Here is a 14,800-nt window from a genome sequence, read left to right as displayed (position 1 = left end):
AGTGGTAAAGTCCCCCTGGGTTCAATCCCCAGAAACGCCACCTCGAAAAAGTTGGTTTTTTGGGTTATGGTAGTATAAAACAGAAAATGCCTAGGTGTACATACCACAGATTCTGAATGTTGTACCACACTTGTGTGTAGTCACTTAAAACAGTGCAATGTGGTTTGTTCTTCTGGGCCTCTTAATAAGGCATTCCTTAAAGCCAGGGATTGTTTTCCATTGCAAACGAGTCAGGCAGCAATGTTTTTCACATACTTCCCTTTGCAGTCTACTCATTTTCAAACATAGTGTTTGCTCTTCTTGGCAGCAACAACACAAGGCATCCACAGGTACTGAGAACACTCCTTCCCTTTTAGCCTGCACCTTCCAATTGCTCCTTGACAGACTCATTCATGGGTCTCTTTCAGGCCAATGACAGCCAGTCCTCAACTATCGAGACAAGACAGTGCCACATCCTGCCCTCCACTGTGGAGCTGTGGGCCCTGTACCAACCAGCTAATTTTTGTCCCAAGTCTCAGACCAAGGCAGTCAGTGTTCATGAGCCCCTGCCAAGCACAGACAAGCCTGACAGACGGGTAACCTTCCACAAGTTGGCAGGGGATGAAGCACTTGGTTTGGCCTCAGGCTAAAGCAGGGCCAGAGAGGCGCCCAGCAGAGCCAACTTCACTTTCAAACAAAATCAGGTCACAGTCTGGTCTGTGAAGGGAGCTCATGGGTCCTTTGGGTTCAGGGGCCACAGGATGCCGTTGACCAGGCAGCTAGAAAGAAAAGTTGAGTGCTGTTGAGTAAAGCACTGACTCAAATAAAAACCTCAGATTTGTGAAGCCTCAGTTGCTGCTTTCCAGGGTTCTCTCTCTCTTTTTTTAATTTTATTTATTTTATTTATTTTTGGTAGTCATAGATGGACAACATGCCTTTATTTTTATTTGCTTATTTTTATGTGGTGCTGAGGATCGAACCCAGTGTCTCACATGTGCTAGGCAAGTGCCTGGCCACTAAGCCACAACCCCGGCCCCTCCAGGGTTCTCAGGAAGGCTTAGATTTCCTGGAGTAAATCCAACCCCATGTATCTGCACCTGACAACTGAGAGCTGACCAGCACCAGCTGCAGTATTAGCAGCAGCCTGGTCATTCACAAAGTCATCTTACACACTCCCAGCAGGACCCCTAGAGTGGAAAGCCAATGGCAGTTTGCATTCACCTCTATTACTGTTATGGTTTAGATGTGGTGTCCCCCAAAAGCTCACATGTAAGACAATGCAATTAGGTTTGGAGGAGAAACGATTGAGTTATAGCCTTAACCTAATCAGTGAATTTATACTTGATGGGATTAATTGAGTGGTTACTGGAGGCAGGTGAGGTGTGGCTGGAGGAAGTGGTTAATTGGGGGCATGACTTTGGGGTATATATTTTGTATCTGGAGCATGAAGTTTCTCTCCCTCTCCCCTCTCCAGTCTCCCCTCTTCCCTCCTCTTTCTCTCTCACTGAGTTGCTTAGTGTCTTGCGAAGTTGCTAGGCTAGCTTTGAACTCATGATCCTCCTGCCTCAGCCTCCTGAGCCATTTATATTATAGGCATGAGCCATCGATATTATAGGCGTGAGCCATCGGCTGGCAATAACTTAAGTTTTGACATTTTGATAACTTAGATTTTGAGAGGAACCCTTATATCCAACAAGTGAGAACTCTAGCTAAATAAGGTTAGCAAGTTATCTGCTTATCTGTATTCATTCAGTTAGTTTGAATGCATCATCACTGCATACATGGAAGAAAATGCTGAAAGGTGCTGCATATGCTTATTAATTCAAATAAATCTGTTTTACTGATGTGATCTTGCAATACATATAATCAGAAAAATAAGAGAATACACTCTGTATGATCTATCAAAATGTATAAATGCATTCTACTGTCATGTATGATTAATTACAACAAATAAAATTTTTTAAAATTTAAAAATCTTTTAAATACCGTATCTGGAGCATATCTGAAGTTTACATTTTGCTTGGTTTATAACTCACTTCCTATTTAACTTACATCACAGTTAAGCCATATCTGTAAAATAAATTTCCCAAATTAAATAATGAAGACATAAGCTGCTGGCAGATCTTTTGCTTAGTATTCTAAAGACCCTAGGTTCAATCTCTAGCACTATCAAAAAGTAAAAAATAAAAATTTTAAAATTACTTAAGCTGCTTCATACAGTACCTTTGTGTCAGTGTGGAAGGGATCTTGGTCTGAATGGGAGCTTAGCTTGGCACAGGCTACCAAATTAAAAATGGCAACCTTCTCTGAGCTGATGAATTGGGAATAGGCAAACTTTCCTCCCAGTGGACACTCTCAGAGTTGGGACATATGACTTGACAAACAGAGCATTCAAGCTGGATCTCAGCCTCCCTCAGTCTTCAGTCTCTCAACTGGACCAGCTATGCAGTATATAACCTGCCCAACTGTACATAGTGGCCTTAGACTAGAGTGACTTACAGTAGGATGTTGGGGACTTTCTTTGTTCTTCTTGACAAAAAGATCATGAAGCCAATCTGGCTAAACTTTGTATTTGGCAGGTCTTGATGATCTGTGTGTTAAGTATTAAGAAGTTTACTGTTGCAGGGCACAATGCCACACTACTATAATCCCAGCAGCTCAGAAGGCTGAGGCAGGAGGATAGCAAGTTCCAAGATAGCCTCAGCAACTCAGCAAGGCCCTAAGCAACTGAGATCCTGTTCCAGGGTCATACACATAAACATAAAAAGGGCTGGGCATGTAGCTCAGTGGTATACTGCCCCTGGGTTCAATCCCCACTACCGAAAAAATTTTTCAAATTTTAACTTAGTTTTTCATTTATACCAATCTGTTATTGGGACACAATAATAGATTTTATAGTTTGTTTTTAAAAAAAAGTGCACTCCACCTACATAACTCCATGGAGCTAGATACAATGTTCTACAACCACTGGCCCTACAGGGCTCCGCTCAGGCTTTCCTTCAACCTGGCAACTTCACTCATTTAACTAACCTGACAGCTCCAGAGCCTCCAAGCTGAGGAATCCAGCAAAGGTGCTGGAGGCAAGGTGCAGAAACATGCAGCATTTGCCAGGCAACCTTACCAAAGCCTTGGAGCCACCACGCCACAGGAACACATCACCACCATCCCCACCGTCACCACACACATCAGTACCACATACACGATCATACAGAATGACTTACCTATGACACTGGGGGCCTTTTTGCCCAGTATCAGCTCCGAAACCACACTCTACAAAGAATATAGATAAATTTGGGGACAAATTATCCTGATCTCACTTTACTAGCATCAAAATAAAGGAACTAGAAAGCAAAATTGTATCTATCAAGAATAGTCTCTTATAATCCAAACCTGGGGCTCCTCACCAGTTCCCTGGTCCAGTACATTCACTCAAATGATTTGCCTAGACTGGAGTCCTTTAAACAGAAGAGCACAGATGAAGACTTGATCTGTCATGTACAATGTTTCCTAAGCTACTATCCTAAAATTGCCTAAGGTTCTTCACAATTCATTAATCTTCCCATAATCACATAATGGATAAGGAAGATTATCAAGGGGTTGGGGGAATAGCTCTGTGGTAGAGTGCTTGCCTACCATGTATAAGACCCTGGGTTTGATCCTCAACATCACAAAAAAAAAAAAAAAAGAACTATGATGAAAATTTCATAGAACCTCCCTGTTATAGTTTGGATCTGGAATATCCCCAATGGTTCCCAGATGGTGGTGCTATTGGGAGGCAGCTGAAACTTTAGGAGGTACAGCTTAGCTGAAGGAAGTAGGTCACTGGGGGCATGACTTTGAAGGGAACACTGGACTGACCCCTTCCTCCCTCCCTTTCTCTGTCTCTCTGCTGCTGCCATGAGGTAAGTAGCTTTGCTCCACATGTACTCCCCACCATGATGTTCTGCCTTGCTACATGCCCAAAGCAATGGGATCGAGCAACCATGGACTGAAACTATGAACCCAAATAAATCTATCTTCCTTTTAATTTTCTCCGATATGTTGCCACAGTGACAAAACTCTGACTACTACAGTCCCAATATCTGGTTTAGGAAGGAAAGGATCAAACCTGTACCCAGGCCAAAGGAAAGAACACCAGCCCAAGATTCAGGTTCTAGGACCACCAACAAACTGGGTAGCCACTGGCAAAGTCAAAACTTCTCTAATGGTCAGATTCCTCACCAGGAGGACAAGGGAGAAACACTTGTGGATAGTCTAAAAATTCTGAGTGTCTAACTATTTTAAGCCACATCAAATGTCCATTATTGATTAACACCATGCTGTCACCTTCAACATGAATGAGCTGTTTTTTCTTTTCTTCCTGCACTTGGGACTTATACCAAACTTAATCCATCAGACTGAACTTGGATGAGTTGGCAAACACTTGCTAAACAGTCAAGAACTCATCACCAGGGATCCTGAACAGAAGAAAATAGGGTCCTGCTATATAGATAAGTACAAACTTATCACAATAAAACACAGATATTCATCATCCAAGTGTGTTCAGAAAACCAGTGTCTTGGGAGAAGGACATATGTGATGTAAGCTACTTCTGTATCACAGTATATCACAGGAGCCAGGACATCGATCAAGACAAAGAAGACACACTGAGGGAGGGCCAACAGGAAGAGGGAGGGACACAGGCCCCTCCCTCACTCCAACCCAGTCACTTCTGGGGGGCTCCTGGCTGAGCAGGTGAAGCAGTCCTGCAAGCAGCAGCCTGCTACTGCAGAGGAACAAGACGTTTCCAGCCAGGCTGGGAGGACAAATATATTTGGAAAGAACCTAAAGGAAGAGTGACTGGACCAGAACCTGGCCAGATAAGGCAGGAGACACTGGTGATCAGTAATGGCTAATATTCACCAAGTACCAGGCTCTGGGCTAGACAGCTTCCATTCAATCTTGCACCAACACTCTACGGGCAGGTAACCCTCCTGCCTGGACTCCTGACCCATCAGGGCCTCACTTGAAGCTCTTGAAAACCAGACTGAGGCCTAAAGGGCATGATCCTAAGTGTAGGCAATCAAGATCTACTTTTCTTAAGAAAAGAAACCAGAGAAAACAAACAAAAACCAATAGGGAAATCTAGAGTGAGGACCAGAAGACCATAAAGGATGCTCATCCAGCAACCCAGATACTTCAGGATCACCCTCAGGCTACAGGAGCAGAAGAAAGGGAGAAAGAGGACAAAAGAAACCTGGAGAATCTAACATGTATGGCTTAAAATTCTGCCTGCCCAAACCCTTTCCTGGGAGGTCACCAAGGTCACCATCTCAAGATAAACTGAATAATTCTGAAATGAACCAAAAAGGTTACCAAGGAACTTCAATGGAAAACTAGACCTTGTTAGAATATACCTTTCTAAATTCTAATCCTATAGAACTTGCACCCTTCATATCTCTGAGTTATTTTACAACTGTTAAACTGTACATAACAGCAATGCAAAAGGTTCCTGTCATAGACAGGCAAATGAATTATGAGAAAAAGAACTGAACCCCCTATGAGCAAAGTTGCATCCACTTGAAATCACTTCATAGAGTGTGTACATACCTACTTTAAATTTTATCTTTGAACAGCTTGTAACATCTTACTGGCTCGCTCATTAATAAATCATTTATATTTGTATGAGTTGTGACATTATCTTTGAAAAATTATCCTCTAAAACTCACAAACCCAGAGCTGAGGATCTAGAGTGCTTGCCTACCATATATGAAGCTCTAGGTTTAACCCCCAGCACCACAAAAAAATAAACAGATAAAAAATGAAAATGAAATTTACAAACTCAAGTCCCAAAGGAGGACAATATTCTGTAATAATTGCTCTAAGAAGGTAAAGCAAGGTTAAGTACTCCTGGTTCAATCTCCAGTACCAAAAAAAAAAAAAAAAAAAAAGAAAGGGTAGAGGCCCAGAGGTTGATAATCTAATCCCAATAGCCTGCTGGTAAGCTAGAGGCCCATCTTACCTCTCTCTCCCCTACCAGTAATCAGGGGCTGCATCATCCTCTTGAGTTTGGTCTAAGTACCTAGCTTGGTCCTGGCACTCAAATTTATATAAAGAAGCATCCACCAAGCTGGGTGTGGTGGCATATGACTGGAATCCAAGATACTCAGGTGGGAGGCCAAGGCCAGAGGCCAGAGGTCTGGAGTCTGAGGCTAGACCAGGGCACTTAGACCCTATCTTCAAAACAAAACAAAAAAACAACTACCACTAGAAGAGTCCCTATCCCTGGGGTTTTTTTTCTTTTCTTCTTCCTCCCCTGCCTGCCCTCCTCACCCTCTGCCAGCACAGAAATCTTTGAGTTTCAAACTGTTTTTCATAGCTCTGCTCCTGGAATAAATGGGAAACCACAAAAATGAAGGCTTCTACTGCTCCCGTCATCAAATCACAGTAGCAATAAAGAAATCATCCAGAACACTCCACGATTCAACTCTGAGCATATTAAGTGTTTGTTAACTCATTTAAGCCCCAAATTTAATCAGTCATATGAAATTTTCAGACAACAAATTCTGGATTTTTTTCCCCAATCTGAACCCAGGGTATTATACACACTAGGCAAGTGGTCTACCACTAAGCTACCCTACAGCCCCCAAAATTCTGGACTACAGGATTTCTTAGGGCCCTCTCCAGCTCTCAGTGGAGACTGCCAATCTCCCCTTCCAGGCCCCATGAAATTGGTCTTTACTTTTAATCAGAGACCTTTGTAAGAACAGCCACTATGACCCTTAGCCCCAACTCCAGCTCGAGTTTTTCTTTACATTTACACTGTCTACTCCACTCTGAGGGGGTCTCAAAATATATTGACTGCTTGGCAGACAGGAGCAACTCTCTTGACATGTTAATCAGAAAGCGGACAGTTTTGATGACGACAGAATCCCTGGTTTTCATTTTACACTTTTCTAAGCAAAAAGCTTGGCAAAGCTTCCTATGCTCCCCCCCCACTTTTACAAAAATCTGTCTCCTAAGCAAAAGCTTCTGTTTCCCAGTAGCAGTAGACACTCTTTTTGAAAAATGTTAAAACAGAAAAAGTCATTACGATAGCATTTTATTTCCATATTTTCTCCCCAATATTTTCCACTTAAAAAAGTCCATTAGTTTGTGAAAATAGATTGTTTTTCCATGAATTCCATGTTATCAAATAACTTGACCTTACAAACTGTGATAATAATCCATTATTTTTTCTTTCTTTTATCAAAAACACACATATCCAACTGTTTATTCAGCATCTTATTATATGCTAGGCACTGTTTTAGACACGGCACAACAGAAAATTCAACACGAAGACTCTGCTCTCAAGGAGCTGACCCACCCATAAAGAGTAATAAAGCAGCTCAAGAGGATAAAAGCAGGACCAGTGTCCTGCCATAAACATGGTCATTAGGGAAGGGCTCTCTTGAGCAGGGACCTAAAGAACAGAGCCAAGTGGGCATCTTCCGGAACAGAGTGAGGGAACAGAAAAATAAATCCGAAGTGCCAAGACTGAGGTAGCAGTATATTACTCAAAACATTAACCAATATTAAGAGTTGGGGATATAGCTCAGTGGTAAAACACTTGCCAAGCATGTGTGGGGCCCTGGGTTCCATCCCCAGCACCACAGACAAGGAAAAAAAAAAGTTAAAGTATTCAATCCATATAAATAGTCAGTACAATAAAATTCTAGTCAAAAGAACTTGCTTTATTCTGCTTAGTGTAGTTTGTATTAGTGTTTCTGAAATAAAATTAGTACTCAGCCTTGATTCTGACTCAGTCCCCCATTATTTCCTTAATAAACTCTAGGGACCCCATTCTGAAAATCCATGACCAACCCCTCATTTTCTGTAAAACAAATCCACACTCAAGGCACACTGGGATAAAGGCTGAACCCCCTTTGAAAAGAGAAATTTTCACACAAAAATCCTTCCCATCAAGAGAGTAAACTGCTTAAAAGGTAGTTTCCAAACACTAAAACAGCACAATCTGTTCCCCAAGGAGGTGCTACTTTCTGAATTCTGTACCTTCCACTCATTTGTCCCCTCTTCAGCCAGCTGCAGTCCCCCCACTCTTGAGTCCTGAACCATTCTACACTGAGTTCAAAGTTTAAATTGGCTCTTTGCTGCACCCAGGATGCTGAGGTCACCAGTCACTCCCTTGGACAGGGTGCCTTGCTCTTTACTGTACCTTTCCCAGTCTATCCTTACTGCTTCCGAAGTCCCATGTTGCTATGGAATCCAAATCCCATCTTATCCTGCCCTGCTTTTTACTTCTCTTACATTTACAGCCTGTCTCCAAGGAATAAACTAATTTTTCCAAATAAAAATATCAGGACACATTGTGAATACACAAGTATGTGATACATGAATTGCTGTAACTCAGTGTCTGAGATATTTCATAATTTAAAGTAAAATAATTTTTTAAAACTTAAGACTACTTATATTCTGATGAAGAAACACAGAAAATTAAGACTGTTTAGGAAAATGTATTATCTGTGATCACTGTCACAGGCCTTCTGTCTCTATTCCATACCAAATAACTTTATTTTTACAATGAAATCTGACATCATCCTACAAAAGGATCTGGGGTTACTTAATAAGGACACAAGAGGCAGTGGTAGCAGCTGTTGAAGGCCAAAGAGCTGCTACTGCAAGTTACTTTAACATCTCTGGGAGGATCACTGTCGGGGGGGAAAAAAATCAGCTGTGGCTGTCATAAACACCTTAGTCCTAAGGGTATAAACAAAGCATATGGTGCAGCTCAGGTATATCCAGTACTACCTCTAGGCTGGAAAAAGGTCTCTCTCAGGCACTCAAGTAGGCATTTGTTTTAGTCAACGACAGAATATCTGAGACTGGAGTAATTGATAAAGAAAAGAGGCTTCTTTTGACACACAGTTCTGGAGGCTGAGAAGTCAGGAGTGTTACGGTTTGGATGTGAGGCGTACCCCAAAAGTTCACATGTGAGACAATGCAAGGAGCTTCAAAGGAGAAATGATTAGGTTGTGAGAGTCTTAACCCAATCAGTGAATTAATCCCCTGATAGGGATTTACTGAGTGGTAACTTAAGTGGTAGGGTGTGGCTGGAGGAGATGGGAGTTGGGGGCATGGCTTTGGAGTATATATTTGTATCTGGCAAGTGGAGACCTCTCTCTCTCTCTCTGCTTTCCTCTGTCACACTCTTCCACCATGATGTCTCACCTCAAGCCCTGAGGAATGGAGCCTACTCTTGATGGATTGAGACCTCTGAAACCGTGAGCCCCTAAATAAACTTATCCACCTCTAAAGTTGTTCTGGTCAGGTCCTTTTAGTCACAGCAGGGAAAAAACTAAAATGAAGCAAGGCTCTAACAGTGGCTTAGTTTCTGGTGAGGGCTTGTGCTACTTCAATTCATGGTGGAAAGCAGAAGGGCAAATGAACATGAAACAGGGGAGAGAGAGAACATGAGTAATAGACCTGCTTCATAATGACCCACTCTCACAATAACCGTAAGTCCTAGGAGGGCAAGAACTCACAGAAGAAAGGTACTGATCCATCCACAAAGGCTCCAAACCCATGGCCCAGACAATTCCCATTGGGCCCTACCTTGAATCACTGCTGCATTGAGGAATTAAGGTCCCAACTTATTGACTTCTGGGGGACACACTCAAACCATGGCTACATTCATCTGACAGGAGAGAAACATCCAGGACTCAGGAAGGCACACTCACGTCCTAAAATACAAAACAGCTCTGTGGTCTAGTATCCCTGAGTTCAATCCCTGGGACCCCCACCTCCACCAGAAAAAAAAAAAATTAACAACAAAAAATAGTAACAATTCAAAGAGGAATTCAGGCTCTGTTCATGAGGACATTTACTATACAGTTTAATAGCCAAAAGTTTGGAAATCATGTCACAGGACTTCACCACAGAGGACCTTACATAGCCTTTGGAAAGAAAAAAATTTCAAAGTTCTGTTCATTTGAGTCTGTCATACTAAGATGATTTCTAATTTTATTTAATGTTACAATGTTTTAACTAATAAACAAAATGGGGGAAGTTTTCCATTAGCAGCAACAAATTTATTAAGTACCTGTTACTGTATGTTTGAGGGAATCTGGAACTGAAAAGCTCTGCACCTTGGCTATGGTTAGGACACAAAATTATAGCTTTATGAATGTAGCTATTTTTATGTTGTGTAGTTCCTTTAATTTATGTTCCCAATGGATTTTAGTAAACACACAGTCTGGGTTTTTGTTATTTGTTTTTTAATACTATCCCACCCCAGCACATCCTCCAGAAAGCAGGTTTCAGTCAGGGATTGTGCTGACTGTCTTGAGATAGAAAACTGACAAAGTTTCCACCAAATAAAAGATATGCCATTACCCAACCCGAAATGCAAATAACTTCAATTTGCCTTTGAGTTACCTAAGCACCTTATTTTAACCCCTTAATTCTTACACTTCCTGAAATGCACAAAGAAGCCAGAGAAGATATGGTTGAGAGATTTCAAAATCAAAAGAGCTAAAAATTGGGAAGGGTGAGGGGTGGTAGTGGGGATTGAACTCAGGGGAGCTTTACCTAGTCCTTTTTATTATTTTGAGACAGGGTCTCACTAAATGGCTGAGGGTGGCCTCAAACTTGGGATCCTCCTGCCTCAACTCCCTAGTCACTGAGATTACAGGCATGTGCCTCCATGCCCTGCTAACAGAACTAAAATTTTAATTTATACATTTCCTATTACCCATCTTATGCTATATAAACTCCTAAACAAAGCATTTTCAGGTCAACTGGGCATGGTAGGGACTCAATAAATGGATATGAAGCAACCAGAGATTCCTGAAGGGTCTTTCTGGAACTCACATGCCTTTGAGAAGACTAGTTCACAATCAGTGGAAGAGCCCAGTGCCACAAGAGACCTCCAAGTTAGGAACAGCCCACAAAGAAGGCAAAACCCTTCTAATCAAGTCTATCACTCTAGCACTGGAAAAACTGACACACAGGATACTGGGCTGCCTAAAGATCATAAAAACATCTTGATCTGGAGGACTTCACTATTTTAAAAGTCTTGTCCTATCCAAGGAAGGCCTGTTCCCACATTACAGTCTATACGATAGTATGCCCACCCCATCCCAAGAGCAAAAGTCTGCTTTCAATCAAGTTGATAAAAAAATAATAATAAGCAAATGGCTTACATAAACTACAGGTATTTCATTAAATGGTGTCTGGGAGCTAAAAACCAATATGCTCTCACAGAAATCAGTCAAAGAAGGAAATTCATTTAAGTCAATTGCTCAAACTTTTTCCACAAAATGTGAACATTTATTGTTTGATATAAACACTGTTGACATTCTCCCCAATAAAGGTCCAGATTTTGTTCTGAAAAGATATAATCTATGCAATTGCACTGATTAATTTCCATAATAATTCAGATTAGTTTCACTATCAAGTGACATTCCACTTAAAAACTTAAATCATCAGGAAGTAAACTATATTTAATTAAAATACATAATTATGATGGGGGACAATCACATTTCCTTAGAGACAGAAAATATTAATCAACAACAATGACAGTTAACATTTATTACACACCAATTAAACATCTAATGAAATAACTGCTGGTTTTTATGTTACCTCATTCTCTAAATCTTTTGAGAGAGGTGCCAGCTCATTTTACAGAAAAATCTCGGGCTAATAGTTGACTTTTATTATGAGTGGTACTGATAGAGCTGGTTGTGAGCAGCTCTGGGAGACTTTTTTTACCATTAAGATGATACACACAGGTAAGTCTCACACATGTTGGATCACCTGGGGAATCTTACTAAAATGCAGATTATGATTCAGAAGGTCAAGGTGAAGCCACTAACTCTTAAAAAGCTCTCAGGATGATAATAACAATGCTGCTTCTCTATGAGCCGCAGCCACAGCAGCAAGAATCTATCTACAGGTTGCAATTGGCCACATACCACAAAAAGTATCTTTAAAAAAAAAACTTTTAAAAGTCAAATTTTACCCAATACCCCTACCCCCAGAGAATTGGAACTTATTAAAACTCTTAATTCTTGATGGAATTCTGAGTTTTGTAACACTGTAGAACTATCTTCATAATGACTTCTTGTTTTCTTTTCCAGTTTGGAGTACAATTTTTTGCAGTTCTATAAGGAATTTTCCCCTAAAAACCTAGGGTTGTTGTTGGTTTGGTTTTTTTGTTTTTGTTTTTGTTTTTCTCTTGAATCTGCAATCCTCCTACCTCAGCCTCCCAAGTCACTGGGATTACAGGCAGAGACCACCACACCCAGAAAAAACCCAGATTTTTATTAAGGCTGAGCAGCCAAGTACGCCAAGACTACCAAGTTGCCACACCCTTCAAATGGGTCCCTTTCCTTAACTGGCTATCTCTTGATGTTTAAATTCTATAAGAACAAATTGCAGACTTAGGAGAGATTTTAGGGGCTGAGCCCCAAAGTTCTTCCAGATTAAAGCCCCACAAAACACAATAGTATTTTTCTGAAAGGTGAATAAATACCATTGACTTCCATTCCTGGCCATAGGTGACAATGTCCCAATAATAAGCTGATAATCCCCACTTTGTACAAACAACTGATTTTCAATTCTTTTACCAGATCTGTTGAGTGGCAAGTTACAGTTTTCCAGTGGCAAGTTCTATTTACTTTCAAAGGCCAACAGGGTAAACAAAGCAAGGTACTTGACAAGGTATTGTACTCCAACCAGGTCCAAGTTCAGCCTCACAGGGCCTTTTCTTGTTCACTTCTGATTATCTGTACTATACTCAAACACTGGCTAGCTGCTGCTTTTAAAAAGCGATTACATACCTCCTCCCCACCTCCTACATTCTCTTTGCTGACAGCAATACCTAACTACAAAACCAATACATCTTTGAGAACATTCTGGCTTACTAAATTAAGTTCAGTTTAAAAGTCTAGACAGATAACCTACTCCATTTATCTTTCTTTAAAATTCTTCAAAAATACCCCCAGCAATCAGCAGAACAAGCCTCCCACCCATGAGAGAGATAAAACAGTCTGTGATTCGGTAATTTACAAACACTGGGACCTTTATTTAAGGGGTGTTCACACATGATGTTATTCCCAAGGAATGTTTATGTATGCACCCAAGTAAGTACATCAAGACCAATGCTTCAAGAAATAAAATGCTCATACATTGCAGTTCCGTACAAATTGCTTCTGAGGCTGGGGAGGCCTACCTGTGTAGAGGAAAATGTGGAATACACAGGTTTTCCAAGCTGCAGTATGCCTTGTCCACAAAAGAGCTAAGCAACAGCCCAGAGAGGCCTCTCAAAAAAAACCCCATAACAGGAACAGGGGTGACAGACCCCTCCCCTGAACATCATGGGGCTAAAAATCAGGACCCTGAGAAATGAGTTCTACTACGGACAAGTCCAACAAAAAGTTCCCGATTTCTGTTACCTCCAAAACTGGCTGCCCTACTGGAGTGATTTAACTCTGGGTACCAACTGGGCAGTGCCTGACACCCGGTGTTGGGCAGAGGATTCCAGGATGCTAGGAGGACTCAAACCTCTGCAGTATAAACTGGAGAAAGCAGGCAGATCTAGGCTCTCCCACTGCATCTCGGCTACAAGCCTCCGCATTCAACAAACATTTACTGAGCGTCCACCGTACACTAGGCACCCTGCTAGGTACAAGGGAAGAAACCAAGCAGCAGTCCCCAGTCTCCAGAGACCCAGGGAAGGACCGTGCGGAGGTTGCGCGGGCCCCGAAAACCTGCCACAGGTTGCTAAGCCCAGTAGTACCCAGAAAATCGCATGATCCCCGCGCTAGGCTCCACACACCACCTAGTCCAGTAAAGAGAGCGGGAGTGGCCAGGTAGGCCCGGGGACAGGTATGCAGGTAGACCGCACACCTGAGGCTACCAGGTTGGAGAGGGCAGGCTCTGGCTGAGGGCCAAGGGACCGGCGAAGGGAGGGCGGCCGGGAACCCTGCCGGAGAGAGGGATACGAAGACCCGGGACGCTCTGGCCCCGGGACGCAGCGGAGGCCGGCGGGCCTGCGCCCCCGCAGCGGGAGTGGGAGCGGGGCGCGCCGAGGGAAGGCGCGCGGCTAGGCCGCCCGCCCCGCACCTGGGGCCCCGCCCAGCACCTACCACTTGGGCGACCTTGAGGCGGCCGAGCGTGCCGCGCAGGTAGTCGGGGTCGCAGCGCAGGCCGGCCAGCCCGCGGCGCTGGCTCACCGGCTCGGTGGTGGGCTGGTACGGGCTGCTGGCGCCCGAGATCATGGAGGTGCTCGAGGCCTCGCCCTCGAAGCCGTCCAGCTCCTCGCCGCTCCGCATGCTGCCGCCTGGCCCGGGCCGCCTCGCGCGGCGGGCCCCTGGCGCCAGGAGCGGGCGGGCTCAGCGGGGACGCCGCATCGCCGCCGCCGCCGCACGACTGCCCGCCGCGGCCCGCCGCCGCCTCTGCGCCCGCCGCCCGCTGCGGCCGCGGCTCGGTCCGCTCGGGCTCGGCTCCCGCCGCCTCGGCAGCGGAAAGGGAGGGAGGCGGGAGCGGGCGCAGAGGGAAGGAGGCGGGAGCCGCGCGCCGGCCGGGAGGGGGCGGAGCGAGGGCCCGCCCGCTGGCCGCTCGGCGGCGCTCCGCGGACAGGCGAGGTGCAGGCGGAGGGGCAGCGCCTCGGCCTCCGGGGCGGGGCGCCGTCTTCTCGGCCCCGCCCCAGGCCCCGCCCTCACCTGCGCCGCGCGCGCGGGCAGAGCCACTGGTGGGCGCCGGCGGTCCAAGCTCTGGAGCACCAGCCTTCCGGAAAAGCGGTGGTGGGGACCTGGAGGAATCGAGGGAGGGTCGAGGCGGC

The 14,800-nt window shown here is 44.1% G+C and overlaps 1 protein-coding gene across 1 annotated transcript in view; it reads right to left on the bottom strand.

Moving 5' to 3' along the window:
* Cmtm4 (CKLF like MARVEL transmembrane domain containing 4) overlaps positions 1-14,487 on the bottom strand; it is a 58,454-nt gene extending 43,967 nt beyond the window's left edge. Inside the window, exon 1 of the mRNA XM_047527874.1 lies at positions 14,106-14,487. Coding sequence (XP_047383830.1) covers positions 14,106-14,291 — 186 coding nt within the window. The 5' untranslated portion in view covers positions 14,292-14,487. The remainder of the gene's footprint in view (positions 1-14,105) is intronic.
* Positions 14,488-14,800: the final 313 nt, after the last annotated feature.

This window comes from Sciurus carolinensis, chromosome 16, assembly GCF_902686445.1.
Source record: "Sciurus carolinensis chromosome 16, mSciCar1.2, whole genome shotgun sequence".
Lineage (NCBI taxonomy): Eukaryota > Metazoa > Chordata > Mammalia > Rodentia > Sciuridae > Sciurus > Sciurus carolinensis.
This window is presented reverse-complemented; position numbering and strand designations above follow the sequence as displayed.